General features: G+C 41.4%; 1 protein-coding gene across 1 annotated transcript in view; it reads left to right on the top strand.

Annotated features, from left to right (window-relative positions):
• Positions 1–413: 413 nt before the first annotated feature.
• LOC122561324 (ectonucleoside triphosphate diphosphohydrolase 4-like) overlaps positions 414–21555 on the top strand; it is a 34204-nt gene continuing 13062 nt past the window's right edge. Inside the window, exons 1-6 of the mRNA XM_043713020.1 lie at positions 414–706; positions 2589–2692; positions 7358–7417; positions 11357–11511; positions 19052–19218; positions 21065–21389. Of these exons, the coding sequence (XP_043568955.1) occupies positions 468–706; positions 2589–2692; positions 7358–7417; positions 11357–11511; positions 19052–19218; positions 21065–21389 (1050 nt within the window). The 5' untranslated portion in view covers positions 414–467. The remainder of the gene's footprint in view (positions 707–2588; positions 2693–7357; positions 7418–11356; positions 11512–19051; positions 19219–21064; positions 21390–21555) is intronic.

Below are 21555 nucleotides of genomic sequence, written 5' to 3'. Positions count from 1 at the left end.
TGACTTTGTCCACCGCAGTCCAACACCAGCATGTCAACATCATGATCTAGAATAGCAGAGCAGTCAGTATGTAAGTTAGCTCCCTGAGTTGGAGGGTTTGTTTTCAGATGTTTCGTCACCATACAAGGTAACATCGTCAGAGAGAGTTTCCGGTGAAGCACTGGTGGTGTGTCCCATCTCTCTATTTATAGGTCTTGGTTTCTTAAGGTGGGTGATGTCATTTCCATTTTTTTCTTTTCAAGAGAAGGTGGATGGGATCCACCTTAAGAAACCAAGACCTATAAATAGAGAGACTGAACATACCACCAGTGCTTCACCGGAGACACTCACTGATGATGTTACCTAGCATGGTGATGAAACATCTGAAAACTAACCTTCCAGCTCAGTGAGCTAACTTACATACTTATAATCAGTCTGAGTTACAAATTGTCTCAAAAACCGATGGTGTGGCGGTTTCAGGAGCCTGAATGGCTGCCTGCTCCTATTTCCTCTTACAAAAGACATTCCAAAACCTAATGAACCTTTTGATGAACATCTGTTGCACCACTCTTGCAGGTATCTCGACATTGGCCTCCTCCCCAGCAAAAGCCAGCGATTATCTCCGTCCTCTCCTACAGTTTGCTGCCACACATGTTCCTGTTACCAAGCACAAAGAGACACCATTATACATCCTGTGTACTGCTGGAATGAGGCTGTTACCAGAAAGGTACTGCAATCGCAATTCGGAGAATTTCACAGGCGTTTCTCAATTTGAATATGCTTTTGACATTTGACTGTTAATCGGGTGTGCAATGTGTGCAATTAGACCTTTGCTGATCATGTTCATGTTTAAAAGAGAAATGGTGGCACGGTGGCTCAGTGGTTAGCACTGCTGCCTCACAGCGCCAGGGAGCCAGGTTTGATTCCTGTGTGGAGTTTGCATGGTTTCCTCATCCAGTGACATTACCACCTTGCCAACTCTCCCTGAACACAATCTGCTGCTGCTACCTTACCTGAGGTCAGCTAGATGTATGATTTCGCCCAGACTAGTGACAGAACCAGGGAACTCCCTGGCAAATACAGAACACAAGGGAATGAGTTTTCCAATTGTGCTATCAGGTCTGGTCGCAATTTGATCTTTTAGAAAAAAGAAAAGAAGTGCAGGGTTTTATAGATTTTATTTTTGGAAAATTTCCCATTCACTGTAACACAGACTAAATATCTCTACCAGGGTTGTTTTTTAGTTGAACATTTTGTTTGAGCATTGATTTCAGTTGCTGACTTGAAGGTCCTTTAAGTTGGATCCCTGTTGGACTGTGTTGAATTTAGCTGTGGGGCGTGTACCTATTGCAAAGGGCCTGTAACTGCACATTGGCCTGTGGGCTACTTTGCAAGTATCCATCCTGTGAGACCACATTCAGCACTGACAATATTTCACACAAAACAAAGTCTGTCTCGCCACCTCCCCCTAAACCTGCACTCCAACTTTATTAAAAATAAAGCCTTTCCTCTCTGAGCTGTCCCATGTGATATTTGTGATCAGTTCAACTTTTTTTTGATAGCAGCTGTCTTTCGATCTTCAGATGCAGATTCGAATTCAGCGTATGTTTAACAAGGTAATGTAGGCTCGCACAATGTCTAGCAAAAGCAATGCCAATCTGTGCTCTTTCTTGGAGATTTCCCAAAAGGAAAGGGAGATTCTCTATTTCACCATGAAATGGTGTGTGTCATCCGAGGGCCACAGCTGTGCCAACAAAGGCAGAATGCCCAGTGGAAGAGTGCTTCATCAAGGAATGGAAGTTGTTCCTCTACTTCACCCTCATGCTCAGATTTTAAAGCCTGTCAAATCCCCATCTTAGAGTCGAAAGTGTGGTGCTGGAAAAGCACAGCAGGTCAGTAGCATCTGAGGAGCAGGAGAATCGGCATTTCAGGCAAAAGCCCTTCATCAGGACTCCCCATCTTAGCCATGTACCCCAGTTAGGTATCTCAGCTGTTTTTCATTGGTGTTGTTTAATTTCCTTATCCAAAAGTAGGTTAATTCATAAAAATTTGGAACCGCACATTCCAATATTGAACATTATTGCAAGTTCAACAAAATTTAACTTTTCTCTGTAGAGCATGTTTCACTCTGAGATGCCTCAATACAGTTGCATTCTGAGTGATATTTCCTGCATGCATTCAGTATCAGGTACACAACCCAAGGATTTCTACACATTGTCCATCATCTTGATGCTCTTCAGCTGGAAGACATTAGACTGTGGCCTTTCCATGTTTTGATGGAGTTTTCCCATTTGGAGTCTGCCCATTGATATCACAGCAGTTAAGAGGGGACTGGGTAAGCTGAGCCTCCTGTTATGGGGAGCTATACCCCCACTGAAGATCCCATCTAGAGGCTGGCACTCTGTATCTGGACTGTGGCTGCTTACATTCTAATGGAAATGTACCAGAAGGACTGGAGCTATTCAGTGCTATAAGCACTTCATTTTATTTTCAGGATTAATCAGTTGATTCATGTTTATTTAATTAATTAATAATTAATTACTAATTCATTATTAGTTATGTTGAGGGGGAAAATCTGACCTGAATTAAACTGTTTTTAATCTCTCCAGGCAACAGAATGCTATTCTCGAGGACCTATACACTGATGTGCCAGTCGAATTTGACTTCCTGTTTTCTGAGTCCCATGCGGAGGTGATTTCTGGTAAACAAGAAGGTGTGTTTTATGGTGCATCCAATCAGCATTTCAGCTCAAAATTGGGCCCTGGCCAAATACATTTTATAGATATTTTTAATCAACCTGTTCAGACACGTTCCAACACACATCCGGACCAGGTGGGATTTGTACTCTAATCTTCCGGCCGAAGACATCGGCACTGCCACCCCAGCACAAGAGTCCTTCAGTAATGTTTTACATTCTCCAACCAACCAACATCTAAATAAAAACTCTACACGGCATTGGCAACTCGTAGGGTCGCCCTTATTGGATGGTCTGGTCAGCTCTGCGGGTGCCCTTAAAGGGTGAACAGAAAAAGACCCGGTTTTAGCCAGCTTTCTCAAATTCTTGGGCGGTTTGGTGCAGGGGGAAGAGGGTGTTAGCGAGGGGGGGGAAGGGAGTAAGGGGAGCAATGCCATGTGAAGCAGTGAGTGGTGGGGGCTGAACTTCAAGTAGAGCAGTATGTAGAGTGAAGGTGGTGAGAATTCATTGGGTGTCAGAGACATCATCCATGAGCATGTAGGTAGAGTTCGCACAGACATACAGATCCAGGCTCCGATTGGTGACGTCAGCCTCTCCTGCTTGCAGGAGGTACTCTGTATATTGAAACCCTTCAATCTGAGACTGGTTAGGTTAACATGTTGACGGCTACAGAATCAAAATTACCGATTAGCCATGTTGTAACTGAATGACAGAACAGGCTGTCAAGGTGCTGAATGACCTACTCCAGTTCCGAGGGCATTGACTTGAATAATAGTCCCTAAATTGGGACTGCTTAATAAAGTGCGCTTAACAGTCGGTTCTTGACGTAATTGAAATTATTTATCTCTCGCAAAGAGTCACTATGATGCTTACATTTCTCATTAGACACAATGCAGATCAGGACATTTGCACAGATTCTGCATATGAATCATGAAAGCTGAACAATTGCAAATATTTCACGTGGCACAGTCGCAAAGGTCAAACATAGCCAGGCATGAAATTAGAGTTTCACTCGTGTTTTGTATTTGACTTCTTAAATTAGTTCTGACACGTAATCCAGTTTGCAAGGTTCTCTGGTCGAATTCTTGAATAGTTTTGTAATTTAAAATGCAAATGTGTATGTTTGTTGCATTCCTGGAGCGCAGAGCCACAACACTGTGGCTGTGTGTGTGTGTGTGTATTTGTGTGTCTACTCGCAGACCTATAGAAGAGACTATTAACACTTGATCTGTCTGGGGAATACAGTCATAGTGATGTACAGGATGGAAACAAACCCTCGGTCCAACGTGTCCATGACGACCAGATATCCCAACCCAATCTAGTCCCACCTGGCCCATATCCCTCCAAACCCTTCCTATTCATATAACCATCCAGTTGCCTTTTAAATGTTATAATTGTACCAGTCTCCACCACTTCCTCTGGCAGCTAATTCCATACATGTACCACCTCTGAGTGACAAAGTTGCCCCTTAGGTCTCTTTCATATCTTTCCCCTCTCACCCTAAACCTATGCCCTCTAGTTCTGGACTCCCCCACCCCAGGGAAAAGACTCAGCTGCAACATGACCTCCCAACTCCTGTACTCAATACTCTGACCAATAAAGGAAAGCTTACCAAATGCCTCCTTCACTATCCTATCTACCTGCGACTCCACTTTCAAGGAGCTATGAACCTGCACTCCAAGGTCTCTTTGTTCAGCAGCACTCCCTAGGACCTTACCATTAAATGTATAAGTCTTGCTAAGATTTGCTTTTCCAATATGCAGCACCTCACATTTATCTAAATTAACTTCCATCTGCCACTTCCCAGCTCATTGGCCCATCGTGATCAAGGTCTCGTTGTAATCTGAGGCAATCTTCTTCATTGTCCACTACACCTCCAATTTTGGTGTCATCTGCAAACTTAGTAACTATGCCTCTTATGCTCACATCCAAATCATTTATATAAATGACAAAAAGTAGTGGACCTAGCACCAATCCTTGTGGCACTCCACTTGACGCAGGCCTCCTGCCAAAAAAACAACCCTCCACCACCACCCTCTGTCTTCTACCTTTGAGCCAGTTCTGTATCCAAATGGCTAGTTCTCCCTGTATTCTAACCTTGCTAACCAGTCTCCCATGGGGAACATTGTCGAATGCCTTACTGAAGTCCATATCGGCCACATCTACTGCTCTGCCCTCATTAATCCTTTTTGTTACTTCTTCAAAAAACTCAATCAAGTTAGTGAGACATGATTTCCCACACATAAAGCCATGTTGACTCCCTAATCAGTCCTTGCCTTTCCAAATACATGTTCGTCCTGTCCCTCAGGATTCCCTCTAACAACTTGCCCACCACCGACATCAGGCTCTTTGGTTTGTAGTTCCCTGGCTTGTCCTTAAAACCTTTCTTAAACAGTGGCACCACATTAGCCAACCTCCAGTCTTCCAGCACCTCACCTGTGACTATCAATGGTACAAATATAACTTAGTAAGAGGCCCAGCAATCACTTCCTTAGCTTCCCACAGAGTTCTAGGGTACACCTGATCAGGTCCTGGGGACTTATCCACTTTTATGCGTTTCAAGACATCCAGCACTTCCTCCTCTGTAATATGGAAATTTTTCAAGATGTCACCATCGATTTTCCATGTCCTTTTCCGCAGTAAACACTGATTCAAAATACTCATTTAGTATCTGCCCCAATATGAAGTGTTAGCCAGTTACACGCCTGAAATTATTACTGTGTTTTATTGAAAGCTACAGGTGCCATACTGAAGGCACAGAGGTGTGGTATGCTGCATGGCATAGTGTCAAATCAGGGCAGATGAGCCATGACCAAAGTCCTAAATTTAATACAGTTTGTACTGATGTGGGTAATCCTACCTGATGCACCATAGGCTGCACAGCCCTCTTGCCCTTCACTGTTTTCCCACTGATTGCTCTGTGAAAATGTGAATATCTGTTGATTGTGCTCAGTCTTGATCTTTGTGACTGCAGTGGCTGTCCCCTCTAAGGCAGAAGGTTGTGTGTTTCCATATCCCCCTGCTACTGAATCTGGGCCTCTTGATTATTGCACACAATGAGATCGCCACTATGCTATCATGTTCATCCCAAAATTATTCTTTCCCTAGTTAGGCAGCCTTTTGACATTCACTACATCTATATTCCTTCCTACTTGAGAAATAATCACTTGTACCAAAACTGCAGGATAACAGGAGCCTATTAGGTTGTTTCTGTGAGATTAAGAGTAGTACAGAGATGAGGATGGAAGGCCTTAAATGCTGTACAAAGCCTATTTATGCAGACACTGGGATGGTCTGGGCCCTATCCCAGCTTGACTTTGTTTCCTTTATGTAGTTGTAAGAGGCCATGAGTTTGTTGCCACAGAGCAACGACATTACAAAACACTTGTTAAAAAGAAATTCAAATCAGTGATGTTTGTCATATCGTTGACAGCCAGCAAGTATTCGATAGTTTTGGTGAGCTGGGAATTGTAGTCCATCACTACATCAGTCCTATGCACCATGTTCTTGCAAATTACTCCGAGAACTGCAAGCTTCACTACACCTCCGCATGAACTTGATTGATATCTGGGTCAGCAGTACCAAGGCAACACAATTACCCCTTGCTGAAGCTGTGCAAATGCATGTGCTTTATTGTAGGAAACCTTTGTTTCTGGTAGCTTTCAGATTTTCCTTTTGGTTTTTTACATGAAGATATAATCGTGTATAAATTTAACTCCTTGCACCATTGTTCAAAATATCAGTGAGCGATGATTAATTATCTCTGTAATTTAACCACCCCTGCAGCCAAACTTGATTAAATCTTCAGATTTTACAGGGTTCCGTTTGTAAAGTATGATCAGAATAGACTGAATTAAACAAAAAAAAAGTTGCAGTTTTTTTTCCCCCACAATTGAAATTCCTCTCATTGTGTGTTGGATTTCCGTTGAAAGAGCCTTCTAGAAACTGACAGAATGTCAGACGATGCTTAAATGCAAGCATTATTACTTGTACTTTAACAAAACCTTTTCATTGCAATTGGTCAGATTGTCCAATTACTCAGTCAGTGGACTCTAAAGCACACTGAAAAATCCCTTTGCATGTATTACATTTCACCAGCACTGGTATTTGATCCTATAAGGTGGAGACTTCATTGATGGAAGGGACTGAAGGTGAAAGCTTGCTGTTAAGTTGCAAATGACCACATATTCCAGCTAAGTTTGTAGCAAACCTCCTGCAAACCAGATCAAACTAGTGCACAACCAGTAAGACTACATCATTTGCCTCACATTTCATTCTGTCTCAAATCTTCGCTACTCTCCATGACAAAGTACTCCATCTTGGAGATGCAGTTTCATAGACCTCAACCTTCCAATAACCAACACAATTTCCTTTGCATTCCATCCAATTTCCTGTTGATACCATTGATCATTTCTGCACCCTTGTCATTTCTAATCTCTGCTTAAAAATGTTCTTCCCCACATTCCCTGCACCCCCACTTCCTCCCTCATCTCTTGCCCAAACAGTTAAATCCCTGAAGTCCCTGTACCATTAATTAACAGGAGCATCATTAGATTTTCCACAAGCTCCTTTGCTCCAGGATAAACAGCCTCAGCTTCCCCAACCCTGGGTTAGTATTCTGAAACACACTCACATGTTTCACTTGATTAATGTTGTTGCTGATTTGTAGAATTATTTTGACAGGAGTCTACGCCTGGATCGGAATCAATTTTGTTCTTGGTAGATTTGACCACATTGAAGATGGTGAGTTCACCCATTAGTATGTTTGTTTCTTTAATGGGTTGGTTGTGGATCTCTGTAGCCCAACCATAGCCCTGCTGTCTGTTCTAGTCTACATCAATTCTTAACTCCTGTTGCACGTGTCTTTGTTCCACCTTGTGTTTTCTTCATTATCAGTGACATATATTTCAGCTCTCCATCCCCCTTTTCTCTAGAGGTTTCTGCCCAGACCTCCTTCCTGGCCTAATTTTCTTTCCTGTTTTCTAAAGCCATCTTAAAAACACATCAACTATGCCGCATCTCAATGCATCTTTCCTTCTTTCAGCCATTTGTCCTTTGCTCCCCCCCCGAGGTGTTTTGGATTACAGGTACTTGTTTTTTCTACCAAGTGCTACCTAAATGTAAGTTGTTTTCTTCCTCATTCTCATTTGGCCGGTTTCTGTTTCATGTTTACTGCTTTATTTTTGTCTCCAAAAAGTTATTTTTGCAGGAAGTGTTCGTACAACCACCAACATCCTTTCAGAAGCTCCTAATTTCACACGTCTGTCTCAAATTGTACATCAAGTCTTTCAGTTACTCAAAAGAAAAGTAATTGCAGTCAACTAGTTTCAATTCCTGAGTTGAAAGGGTAAACAATATTCTGGATATAGGAATGTAGGGAAGTGTAATTGGCTATTTAGCCCTTGAAGCTTGTTTTGTTATTCAGTGAGATCATTCTCCGATCAGTATGGAGAGGCTATAGAGTAGTGGTATTGTCACTGGACTAGTTATCCAGAGAGTGTGGTGCTGAAAAAGCCCAGCAGGTCAGGCTGATGAAAGGCTTATGCCCGAAACATCGATTCTCCTGCTCCTCAGATGCTGCCTGACCTGCTGTCCCCTTCCAGTGCCCCACACTCGACTCTGATCTCCAGCATCTGCAGTCCTCACTTTCTCTGTTATCCAGAGACCCAAGTAATGTTCTGGGGAACAAAAACGGAAATTGCTGACTAAGTTCTGCAGATCTAGCAGCATTGGAAAAGTCTAATGCCTTTCCATCAGGACTAATGTTCTGGGGACATGAGTTTGAATCCTACGGCAGATGGGAAACTTGAAATCGATGTATTTCAGGAATTAAAAGTCTAATAATGATGATGGAGCAATCGATTGTAATAAACCTGGTTCAGTAATGTCTTTTAGGGAAGGAAGACTGCTGTCCTTATTGGGTCTGACCTATGTGTGACTCCAGACCTATTCACAATATGTTTGATTTTTAATTGCCCTTTGAAGTAGCCTAGCAATCCACTTGGTTCAAGGACAACAAGAAATGCTGACCCAGCCATAATGCCCACATCCTGTGAATTAATTTTCTAAAAAAAAATTATATTCCCAACTAGCAAAAACTGATGGATTTTGGGTTTAACTGTTAGAGATCAAACTAATACAGATGAGTTTTCATTTTGGAAGAGTTCCACATTTGAGCACCAGACACTGATTTTCATGTTCTGTTGTCCCATTCAGATTTCAACACCAATAGGAGATGTTTCTCTCTGTCTACTATTTTGAGTTCTTTTCAAAATCCTAAACGCCGCAACGAAATCATCATTTAACCTTCTCGAATGTTGCTAAAAGGAGGAAATCGATTCCATATAAGTTTGCACTCTTCAGGACAAAGGCAAGAATGCCAAATTTCAAACTATCATAACATGTTATACTTCATTAAGGAGAAAAAGGTGCTAATGAGTTGGCAGGTCATCTCTGACTGGTATTGCCATGGTTAACTAGAGGCTCCCAAGTCATGAACATGTTCCTTTTGTGCACAGATTATGGCTCCCTGCATATGTGTTGCTCTAGCAAGCATAATTACCACATTCTGAGCTTGACTGAATACCTTACATTGGTTGTCATGTAGCTATTATTGTATCCATATTATTCAGCCCATTCGCAAAACCACATCAAATGTTATACATTTTAGTTTAGGTTTTGCAAGTACCGGCTTGATGAGTACGGTCTGTACACCAGCTATAAACAAACAATTGAAGGAACATAAACAGCAATTGCTGGAGAAACCCAGCAGTTCTGGCAGCATCGATGGAGAGAAAGCAGAGTTGATGTTTCAGGTCCATTGATCTTTCATCGGTGGTTGTTCTGATGAAGGGTCACCTGAAACATTGGCTCTGCTTTCCACAGGTCTGTCAGACCTGCAGAGTTTCCCCAGTGATTTCTGTTTTTGTTTCAGGTTTCCAGCAATTGCAGTTCTTTGAATCAATAACATGTTTCCTCAGTGATATAAATAAGGCAATCAGTCAATAACTGGTATGCATATGGATAATACCACTCAACCAATCATAAGCTTATTTGGCCAAACAGGCCTACCCTGCCATTCAACAAGATCATGGCTTATCTGTCCCAGACTTGAACTCCTCATGCGCAACAGGTCATCATAGCTCTCAACTCCTCAATATTTCAAAAATCTATTGACCTCTTTAAATACTTTATGATCAAGTCTGTACAAGGCAAAGTTGATTTGCTTTCAGTCAGCACCCTTTTCTCCTGTACTATAAATTGTTGTGATCAGTGGAAATTTGGCATTCTTGCATTTGTCCTACTGAATGCGAGATGAGAACATGTGGACACATGCCTCTTTTCAATGGTATTTCTGTACTGCTAAGTGGCTTAACCTAATACACAGGGAATTTGAGCCTCAATTGTATAATCTTTTTCATAATTTTGCTTTCAAAATCTTTTAACATACTGGTGAGAGAGAACGCAGTTTCATTTGTGTTGGATTAATGTCCCCAGTCTAACCATGCTAGACGTAACTCCTGGAACAATTCAGCTGCCTTCAGTCTGAATTTGAAATGAATTTGGGTGACGTTATGTTTGTTGCATTTTGGCTTTAAAAAGTATCTGGAAAAATATCTGATTGAGAAAGGAACTGAATGTTCCAAGGACAGATTTAGATGAACTCTTTCCATTATGCTAGGTCACAGGAAACTCTCAACTGGTCAGAGCTGAGCAGCATAAACAAAATGTCGATCAATATCCTGGCATTTGATTTTCTGCAAATTACACAGTACTTGATTTTTCACTAGTGGTTATACAACTGTTCCCCCATTTCCTCTTGCCATAGGCTATTCCTTCTCACCTCAACACTCGTAAAAGAATATAGGAGGGTCTTGGATGGGACAGCTTGTTGGAAAGATGAATATCATGGCTAAAATGGTCTTATTTATTGAGATCTGATCCTCTGAATAGGAGCAGTTAAAAGGTTGGTGTTAGGCTAGAACAGACCTGAGTTTGGATATCTTGCAGTGAATGTTTCATCTCCTGATTTTCTAAGGCCTTTCCATCACTTACAAGGCACGCAGTCAGGAGTGTTATGTAAATCTTGCCACCTGTCTGAATGAGTGCAACTACAATGACACTAAAAGTTCAGTATCCTCAAGGACAAAGCAATCTACTGACATGCAACTCTTCCAGCAGATCTAGTCTTCATCACCACAATGACAGCAGTGTGTACAAGATGCACTGCAGAAATTCATCAAGGTTGCTTTGACAGCACTTTCCATTCACACAGAAGGGCAAGTTCAGATGATGTTTGGAAACAACGCGACTATCCAGATTTGTATCTACATCGCTGTTTCTTCGATGTCGCTGTGTCAAAATCTTGGAATTCCCTTCCTAATAGCACTGTGGGTATACCTACATGACTTACAGTGGTTCAAAAGGGCAACTAAACACCACCTGCTCAATGGTCATTAAGGGTGGGCAATGAAAAGTGATCACAACCTTTTCGGCTCAGGCTTGGAGGGCCGAAGGGCCTGTTCCTGGGCTGTAAGTTTCCTTTACACCATGGTCACACCCATATCCTGTGAACCCATATTTCAAAAATGTTGTTTGTGCTGTGTTACAATGCTTTATCAGACTTGAAGACGTCACTGACCTAATCGCAGCCTCATTCATTTGCTCTCCTGTTGTTTTTAGATAATGATGCACGTGTTGCTGTGACTGTCTCCAGCAATCCTAACCAAGGTCCTGTGATTCGCAAGCGAACTGTTGGCATACTGGACATGGGTGGAGCTTCTGTTCAAATTGCATATGAGGTGACGAATCCTGTAAGCTTTACCTCACCAGTGCAGGTTAGAACAACATTTTATATCAATTATTCTTAATAAATAGGATGGCTTTTAGATTGTGTCAGTGGTTGCAAGAAACAAACTGCAAAGACTCCCTGCCTCTAATGATCTGTCACACTCTGATGCATGAAACTGTTTTCCAACCTACAGAAAATAAAACAAAATCAACCCTTTCTCACAACCCAACTTAAATCCTGTGCACTGATTCCTGTTGGAAGGTGTTTAAGCAGTAGGAATCAGCAAGGTCAGGATTGAACTCAATTATGATTTCCCTGTGCAATTGGATGGCTGTATATACCTGCCTGAAGAACAGCCGTGTCAGGCGGTACTAGACTTCCAGAGTGTTGAATTGCCCTTTAGTTAGTTGATGCATCAGCAAGGGGCCTGGGGTTTGAGACATGATGACAGAAATTTGCCACCTCCACCCATGGCCATTCCTGCCTGTGTCTTACTGTAATTGGTTAACGTTTCTGGTCTTCCCACGGGCAGTTCTGGACTCAGCATTGAGTTCAGCTCCAGACCAAGAACTCTTTCATGTTTTTGCCATGTGCTAGTAATAATTTGCTTTCCCTGCTTCTACTTTCCTTCATTAGCTGGGAATTTATGCTCACTCTGTTTCTTCACTACAACTGCCACCACCCCTTTTGACTTTTGCACTATGACATCTTTGTTATTTAATCTTTTCTGCCCTGTACTCTGTACTAAGCCTTCCCTTTTGTTCTTCCATACCTACAGATTTCCGTGGCGTATTACACAGCACATTTCTATCCTTGGTTCTCAAGGAAGTTGATATTTGATTGTTTAACTCTGTAGTCTCACCACAGATGCTGCCAAAGCGATTGAGTGTTTTTCTGAACTTCCTGCACTGAGTTCAGATTTTCAGCATGTGCAGTATTTTACTTTGCTTGTTCAGTTCCCTCCATAGCCTCATCTCTTCCCTTTTTTGTATTCTCCTTCAACTCTACAACCTTCTGAAACTAACATTTCTCTAACTCTGGCTTTATGTGTATTCTCAATTTTCTTTCCCCCACTGAATATAGATGAGCCTTTGGTTGTCTATACACAATACACTGCAATTCCCTGACTAAACCTGTTTCCTTCTATACCTGGATTCCTTTAAGGTGCTCCTTGAATCGTGCCTTAATGACCAAGTTTTTGGTTCCCATCTTAATTTCTCCTCATTTCATTATCAAGTAGGGGAGGCAATGACCTCGTAACATCGCTAGACTTAATCTAGAAACTCAGTTAATGTTCTGGGGACCGAGGTTCAAATCCCACCATGACAGGTGGTAGAATTTGAATTCACTAAAGAATCTGGAATTAAGAGTCTAATGATGTCCATGAAACCATTGTTGATTATCAGAAAAATCCATCTGGTTCACTAATGTCCTTTAGGGAAGGAAGCTGCCATCCTTACCTGGTCTGGCCTACATGTGACTCCAGACCCACAGCAATGTGGTTAATTCTTAACTACCCTTTGGGCAATTAGGGATTGGCAATAGTTACTGGCCTAGCCAGAGATGCCTACATTCCGTGAGTGAATAAATTTAGTAATTAATGTTCCTGTGATGCATATTGGAAAGTTATATTACCTTTAAAAGTTGCTTACATGAACAAAAATTGTTACTATTACAAAGTCTCATTTTCAACCTCCGATATTGCTGTACCTGCAAAGTGCATTATGGGGAACTTTAGTTCTCTCGTAACCATGACCAAGTCAATTATAAACACACAAATCTCTTTTGTACAACCAAACTGCCGAATGTAGTGGTTTAGGCAGATTGCCACCACTATCTAGGGCAGTTAATGACGTATAATAAATTCTGGCTTAGCCAGCTGCTCCCACATCCCATTGAAAATAACATTTCAAAAATGTCCCTCTTCAGTGACAGCAAATTGTCATCATGTGGCAGAAGTACTATGGCAAACAACTAATTTCAATACAAAACCCTCCAGTTGACATCCGAAAAGGTTTTTTAAAAAATGGTAAATTATCTCTATTTCATGAAGAGAATGCACTGGAAACCAATTAGTTACCCGCTTATGTTGCTGGCTTAATACACTTCCTGGCGTGGGACTCTTTAGGATCAAATCTGTAATTCAAAGGTTCAGTGCTAAAGTAATACTGAGTTTTCTATTGCTGCTATGAGGGACTATTACACTGAAATCAGAACTCGCTCTATTGTATTTCACTTTTGTGTTGGAGACCAGTCATGGTAATCTTCTACGACTTAATTGGCAAGAGGAGAACAGCAGAAATGTTTAGCAATTAGCTCATCTTCCCTGAGCCAACTACTGGGCACAACGTGATGTTGAGCAACAGTTCATTACCATTTACTGTAGCTTCTCCCAGATCGCGGGAGGAAAACAAAGTACCAACAGTAAACACAGTGGCCTTTGCTGTATTGATGTCAGCTGAAAGACAGGATCAGGTTTAACAATGTTCGTTCTTTCCTGCTTTTTGCCCATTCTCTTACCCATCCAGTGTACCCATCCCTCACCAACCACTCTCCATCTCCACCTATACCACTTTACTCCACTTTCTCCATTCCCCCGTCTCCTCCTCACCCACACCTCTCGTGATCCTCTTCAGTCACCCATCTCCCCCCCCTCTAGGTTAGAATGCAGTTGACTACTTCCATTCCTGCCATAACCAATGTTTCCTCACCCAGCCATTGAGACTCGGTTCACATTTTTTCATGAATTGATGCATGGTGTCTGCTTCTGGAAGAAATGACTGTGACCTCAGAGGCTGCAAGCAGTGACAAGAATAAGAGGGAACATTGATCATTACAGAAAATCATTTGCAATGGCTTCTCCTCCTGTTTCCACTCTATTACAACTGATAGTGTCCTCACTTGCGCCCACCTATAATTTATCCTTAGCTCATTCCTTGGCGCTTGGAACAATCATCCAAATAGTTGGCGCATGCTGAAGGCACACAGTTCTGTCATATCCGTGTAACTTCTGACATCTTTGGCTCCCAAATTGTCCCATTTTGTAGCTAACATTCCGTAAAGGACCAGCAGAAAAATCCCCCAATGACACATTGGGAAGATTCTCAAGTCCCTGCCTCCAAGCTTCTTTCCCTAGATTAAAAAACCGAAAGAACTGTGGATCTAGAGTATTACAGCACAGCACAGGCCCTTCAGCCCTCAATGTTGTGCCGAGCTGTGGAACCAATCTATCCTACACTATTTCATTTTCATCCATATGTTTATCCAATGACCATTTAAATACCCTTAAAGTTGGCGAGTCTCCTACTGTTGCAAGCAGTGCATTCCACACGCCCTCTTCTGAGTAAAGAAATTACATCTGACATTTGTCCTATATCTATTACTCTTCAATTTATAGCTGTCTCCTCGTGCTAGCCATCACCATCCAAGGAAAAAGGCGCTCTCATAAAGTCTACCCTATCTAACCCTCTGAATATCTTATGTTTAAGTTAAGTCACCTCTCCACCTCCTTTTCTCTAACGAAAACAGCCTCAAGTCTCTCAGTCTTTCCTTGTAAGACCTTCCCTCCATACCAGGCAACATCCTAGTAAATCTCCTCTGCACCCTTTCCAAAGCTTCCATATCCTTCCTATAATGTGGTGACCAGAACTGTATGCAATACTCCAAGTGCAGCCACGCCAGAGTTACGTACAGTTGCAGCATGACCTTGTGGCTCCAAAACTCAATCCTTCTATCAACAAAAGCTAACACACCGTATGCCTTCTTAACAACCCTATCAACCTGGGTGGCAACTTTCAGAGATCTCTGTACATGGACACTGAGATAATGCTGCTCATCTACACTACCAAGAATCTTGCCATTAGCCCAGTACTCTTTATTCTTGTTGCTCTTTCCAAAGTGAATCACCCCTCACTTTTCAGCAGTAAACTCCATTCGCCACCCCTCAGCTTAGCTCTGCAGCTTATCTATGTCCCTCTGTAACCTGCAATATCCTTCAGTACTAACCGCAACTCCACCGGCCTTAGTGTCATCCGCAAATTTACTAACTCATCTTTCTATGCCCTCAATCACTGCTAAATCACCCTCAATCCCATGCCACCGCATTTTATGCAACAGCCTATTGTGGGGTCTGACTGAAGGCGTTACTGAAAGCCTAACTGAAATCCACATCAACCACTTTACCCTCATCCATCTGTTTGGTCACCTTCTCAAAGAACTCAATAAAGTTTGAGAGGCACGACCTACCTTTCACAAAACCATGTTGACTATCCCTAATCAACTTATTCCTCTTGAGATGATTATAAATCCTATCTCTCAACCTTTTCCAACACCTTACGCACAACCGAAGTAAGGTTTACTGGTCTATAATTACTAGGGTTGTCTCTACTTCCCTTCTTGAACAAGGAGACACCATTTGCTTTCCTTCAGTGTTCTGGTACTATTCCTGTAGACAATGATGACATAAAAATCAAAGCCAAAGGCTAGGCAATCTCCTCCCTGGTTTCCCAGAGAATCCTAGGATAAACCCATCCTGCCCAGGGGACATTTTTATTTTAACGCTTTCCAGAATTGCTAACACCACCTCCTTGTGAACCTCAATCCCGTCTAATCTAGTAGCTTGTATTCTCTTCAACAACATTGTCTTTTTCCATTCATTTAGCGCTTTCCCTATCTCCTCAGATTCCATGCACAACTTCCCACTGCTATCCTTGTTTGGCCCTAATCTTTCCCTAGTCATTCTTTTATTCCTGATATACCTATAGAAAGCTTTAGGATTTTCCTCTGCCAATGACTTCTCATGTCCCCTCTTGGCTCCTCTTCACGCTCTCTTTAGGTTTCTCCTGGCTAACTTTTAACACTCAAGCACCCTAACTGAGCCTTCACGTCTCATCTTAACATAAACTACCCTCTTCCTCCTGACAAGAGATTCAACTTCTTCAGTAAACCACCATTCCCTCGCTCAACCGCTTCCTCCCTGTCTGTCAGGTACATACTTATCAAGGATGCTGAGCTTTTCCAGTAATTTCTAACTTAGTCTCTGTTCCCTTGATAATGGCTCCATTTTTCTCTGGCTGAAGAGCAACCAGCCACTTTGGGCTAAGTTTCCCTTCAATTATAAGGATTGCTGTGTAAATATTTGTTCTTGGGGGAAAAAAAAACAACAAAATTTGTGGTCTGTTGAACTATAAGGATGTTGATTATAATAGCTCTCAATTTTTGCCAGGTGTGATAAGAACTGCTCCCTCAGCTGTTGCTGACAATTGTCCTTTACTGTTGTTTTGAACTAGTTGTCTACAGATAGCGATATTCCAACTCAAGGTTTTGTCCAGGGTCATACGTAGTTATTCAGTGAATTAATTCAACACAAAGCTTGAACTGACTGAGGCACAACATTGGGGGGAGACATTGGTACTGAAGGTTAAATGGTCACACAGCAGACACTTCATTTGAAGCTGATTGAAATCCTGTCACATTATACACAGGAACTGAAGACCAGTGACTTCAGATGAAGCAAGGTTAAATCATGTCCTAGTCTAATGAAGGCATAAAGTGAGCCTTCGTTTGTGGTCGGATATTCTGTCCTCCTTGCAAAGCACCTTGACCTGTACTTTGATTGATAGATATAACTTGCATTTATGTAACACTCTTCATGACCTCAGGAGATCCCAGATTGCTTTTATGTCTAATGCAGTACGTTATTGAAGTGTAACCACAGTTGTGATATTATAATTAAATTGCAATGTGTGAGACAACTCAGAAAGCGAGCAGTAGAGTTGGTAAAACTGTCAGAGCCCAAAGTACTGACTGTAGAGAACTGGTTGGAAGATGAGAAACAGAAGCACCACAACACCACCGTTGGGAAGAGGGTATTTTTCCAGTGTAACAAGTTTACATGGGTGCTTTTCAGTATAAATGTAAACATAGAGGTTTATTACAGAAATGTTGACAACAATTATGAGCGGAATTTAAATAGAAACACAGTTTTTATTTAAAAATAAATTCTCGATTTAAACAAATCACCTTTGAAACCCTTTTTTTAAACAAAAATGTAGTTGGACAAACTTTTCTCCGAGCTTCAGGTGAAAAGTGGCTGATACTGATGGCACTGGCAAAGATTGGAAAATTGTTCCATTCCCAGCAGTGATGGACTTCACTGGGAGTATAAATTTCATTCATAACGTAATAAAGGATTTCTTTTTATACTTTAGGTTTCTACTGTAAGGAAAGATGGGAGGATGCTTTCTGGAGGTTTTATTTGAACAGAACATGTAATAGGAGCAGGAATCGTATATTCGTCTCCTCAATACTACCCCCTCATTCTACAAGAACGTGGCCGATTCGCCCCAGGCCTCAAATCCTCTTTTGTGCCAAGTTCTCATATTTCAAGATCTAACCGCTCTTTAAATACTTTGTGGTCTAGCCTCCACAACTCTCTAGGACTGAAAAATTCCAGTCATCCTCTGGGAGATAAAATTCCTTTGCTTCTTAGTTTTGAATGAGTGACCCCTGTGAGTCTGTCCCTGAGTTCAAGATTTTGCCACAGGTGGAAACATCTTTTGAGCACCCACCCTGAAAAGCCCCCTGAAAATGTTGCATGTTCAACTGCCTCCAGTGTGTGTGTCCTTTTTTAAATGCAAAACGGTACACCGCACTCCTGGTGCAGCCTCACCAGCACCTGGATATTTGTAACAGGACATCTATTTCTAAACTCCCACTCTCCGAGCAATGAAACCCAAATTTCCATTTTCCTTCTTAATTTTTTTGCTTTACCTTCACACTAATTTGCTTTTTGTGCACAAGAACATCCAGATCACTCTGTGATGCAATCTTTTTGAGTCTCTCTCTATTTAAATAATAGCTTGTCTTTTGATTCCTCCTTGCAAACTGTATTACCTCTCACTTTGCTACGTTAAATTTCATCTGCCGTGTTTTTGTCCACTCACGCAACCTATCTACATCCCCATGCTGGTTCTTCATGTCCTCCCTGCAACATGTTTTTGAATCATCAGTAAACTTGGATACATTGCATCCTGTCCCTCTCCTTCAAGTCATTAATACAGATAGTAAATAATTGAAGCCTAGGCCTCAAACATGTGGCAATCCACTAGGCTTTCCGACCAGAAAAGGCCCACGAATCTTGCTCTATCTTTTGTCTGCTAACCAATCCTAAATCCATTTACCCCCATACTGTGAGTTCCTATCTTATACAATAACCTTTTATGTGGCACTTTATCGAATGTCTTCTGAAAATCTGTTCCTTTTTTATCAACTCTGCTTTTAATACCTTCAAAGTACTCTAGCAAATTTGTCAAACGCATTCCGTTAATTCTATTTGATTACATTAAGCTTTTCAAAACATCTCAATATTTCTTCCTTATTATGAACCCTTAGCATTTTTCCAATGATGTTAGGTGAATGGCCTATAGTTTCCAGCTTTCTGTCTCACTGCCTCCTTGAACAGGAACATCACATTAGCAGGTTGGGTGGCATAGGGAGGAGAAAAGGTACTTAAAAGATTATTTTTGTATGCATCTCCCATGGTGCATTCAATTAACTTCAATTAAGCTGCACATTTATGATTACAGGAAGAAGCTGCCAAAGGTTTACTAGCTGAATTCAATCTCGGCTGTGATTTGCATCATACTGAACATGTGTACAGGGTATACGTAACTACCTTCCTGGGATTCGGTGGGAATTATGCACGACAACTCTATGAAGATCTAATTTTCAATAATACCACTGCCACGAATAGGTATGTTATACATCAGAGCGCAGTAGTTTACTTTTGGAACCCCAAAATTGGATAGCAAATCCAACAGCTCAACTTGAGATACAGGCAGCATGCTGGCAGTGATCTCTGTGCCAAGAATCATGGCAGTTTCCTGATCCTGATTTCTATCTATTCTTTCTTGTTTTTAAATGCATTCGTATAGCCATCAGTGAGATGAGACTGTCTGACCTTTGCAGTCAAACAGTTGGTGTTTGTGCTGATAGTTGATGACTGATGTATTAGAAGATAGATAGCAATGTGTAAGAGGGAGATGGGGAAAAATAAGGGGAGAAATGGGCAGGAGTATGTAGGAATCCATAAACACAGCCCACTGAAAAGCAGAGTAATGCTTATGCAGTATATTGCTGTAAGAGAAAGAAGTTTATACTTAAATGGTATCTTTCCCTCACACAGGCTTTTATAGAGCACTATTGTAGTTGAATATGAATATATTTTGACTTGTATATGCCCAAAGATAAATCAGTACTCTAAGTGGATATTATTTAATAAGTGGATATATAAATTGCAGCAAAACTCTGTTTTATAATAAGTTTATCGCAAAACTAAATATTTTGAAGTTGACACCACATTCTGCACTTCAGCATTCAAGGCCAACTGGGGACAAGGAATAAATGCTGGCCAGTAGGCAACACCCACATACCACCAGCAAATAAAGTGAATTGAGTTAGTAATTCTCATTGTCTGCATTGCAAATGATGGATCAAATAAGAGGAAATGAATGGTTCAAAATCTTTTTATATAGTGTAATAATAAATATCTGGACTGATTTACAGGCTGTGATCTAGTTGAAAAGGATTTAGCAGATTTTTGAGGTGTTAAAAAGTAAAGCTGTAATTACAGTTTAGGTGGTTTGTATTTTTTAATCATTACTCACATGGGTTCAAGACATCAGCTAAGGACATATAAAAATGCTTCCAAATTTTCCGTCTAAAACCATCCAAGGGAGTGTTGCTGAACAAAGAGCAGGTTCGTAGCTCCTTGACAGTAGAGTTGCAGGTAGATAGGATAGTGAAGAAGGCGTTTGGTATGCTTTCCTTTATTGGTCAGAATATTGAGTATAGGAGTTGGGAGGTCATGTTGCAGCTGTACAGGACATTGGTTAGATAACTTTTGGAATATTGCGTGCAATTCTGGTCTCCTTCCTATTGGAAAGATGTTGTGAAACTTGAAAGACTTCAGAAAAGATTTACAAGGATGTTGCCAGGATTGGAGGGTTTGGACTATAGGGAGAGGCTGAATAGGCTAAGGCTGTTTTCCCTGGAGCGTTGGAGGCTGAGAGGTGACCTTATAGAGGTTTATAAAATCATGAGGGGCATGGATAGGATAAATAGACCAGGTCTTTTCTCTGGGGTGTGGGAGTCCAGAACTAGAGGGCATAGTTTTAGGGTGAGAGGGGAAAGGCATGAAAGAGACCTAAGGGGAAATTTTTTCATGCAGAGGGTAATATGTGTATGGAATGAGCTGCCAGAGGAAGTGGTGGAGGCTGGTGCAATTGCAACATTTAAAAGGCATCTGGTTGGTTATGTGAATAGGAAGGGTTTGGAGGGATATGGGCCAGGTGCTGCCAGGTGGGACTGGATTGGGTTGGAATAGCTGGTCGGCATGGACGGGTTGGACCGAAGGGTCTGTTTCCGTGCTGTACGTCCCTCTGACTCGATGACTCTTAAGCTAAACATGACTTTGAAATTGAGATAGATGCCATTTATTTGAGATACAGTCCAAATGGAATAAATGATAGAGAGAGCAAACGTGATTTAAGTAACTGGAGAGTTTGATTTTAATATTAAAGTGGTTACCTTTCTTGCAGGTTGCTTGACCAATATATGGGTGTCAGTGCAGAGAGCCCCTACCTTGATCCTTGCCTGTCAATTGAAACAACCGACATCATTCAAAAGGATGAACAGACAATGCACTTGAGAGGTGCTGGGAACTTTGATGAGTGTTGCAAACTAATAAAACCACTCCTGAACAAAGGGAATGAGGCAAATATGTCCCTCAATGGGGTTTATCAATCCCCCATTGACTTCCATAATAGTGAATTCTATGGATTCTCTGAATTTTATTACTGTACTGAAGACGTCTTGCGCATGGGAGGTCACTATGATGGCGTTAAATACACAAAAGCAGCCAAGGTACGGAAATCTAGTATATTTTTTCAAATGGTCATAAAATTGTTTGGTAAAATCCAGTGTATAATATATATAGCTCAGATGCCATGTGTTTTTACCGAATGTGGCCATCACTAGCTAGGTCATCATTTATTGCCCATCTCTAATTGCCCTGGAGAAGTTGGGAATG

The sequence above is a fragment of the Chiloscyllium plagiosum genome, chromosome 22 (assembly GCF_004010195.1).
Source record: "Chiloscyllium plagiosum isolate BGI_BamShark_2017 chromosome 22, ASM401019v2, whole genome shotgun sequence".
NCBI classification, from domain to species: domain Eukaryota; kingdom Metazoa; phylum Chordata; class Chondrichthyes; order Orectolobiformes; family Hemiscylliidae; genus Chiloscyllium; species Chiloscyllium plagiosum.
This window is presented reverse-complemented; position numbering and strand designations above follow the sequence as displayed.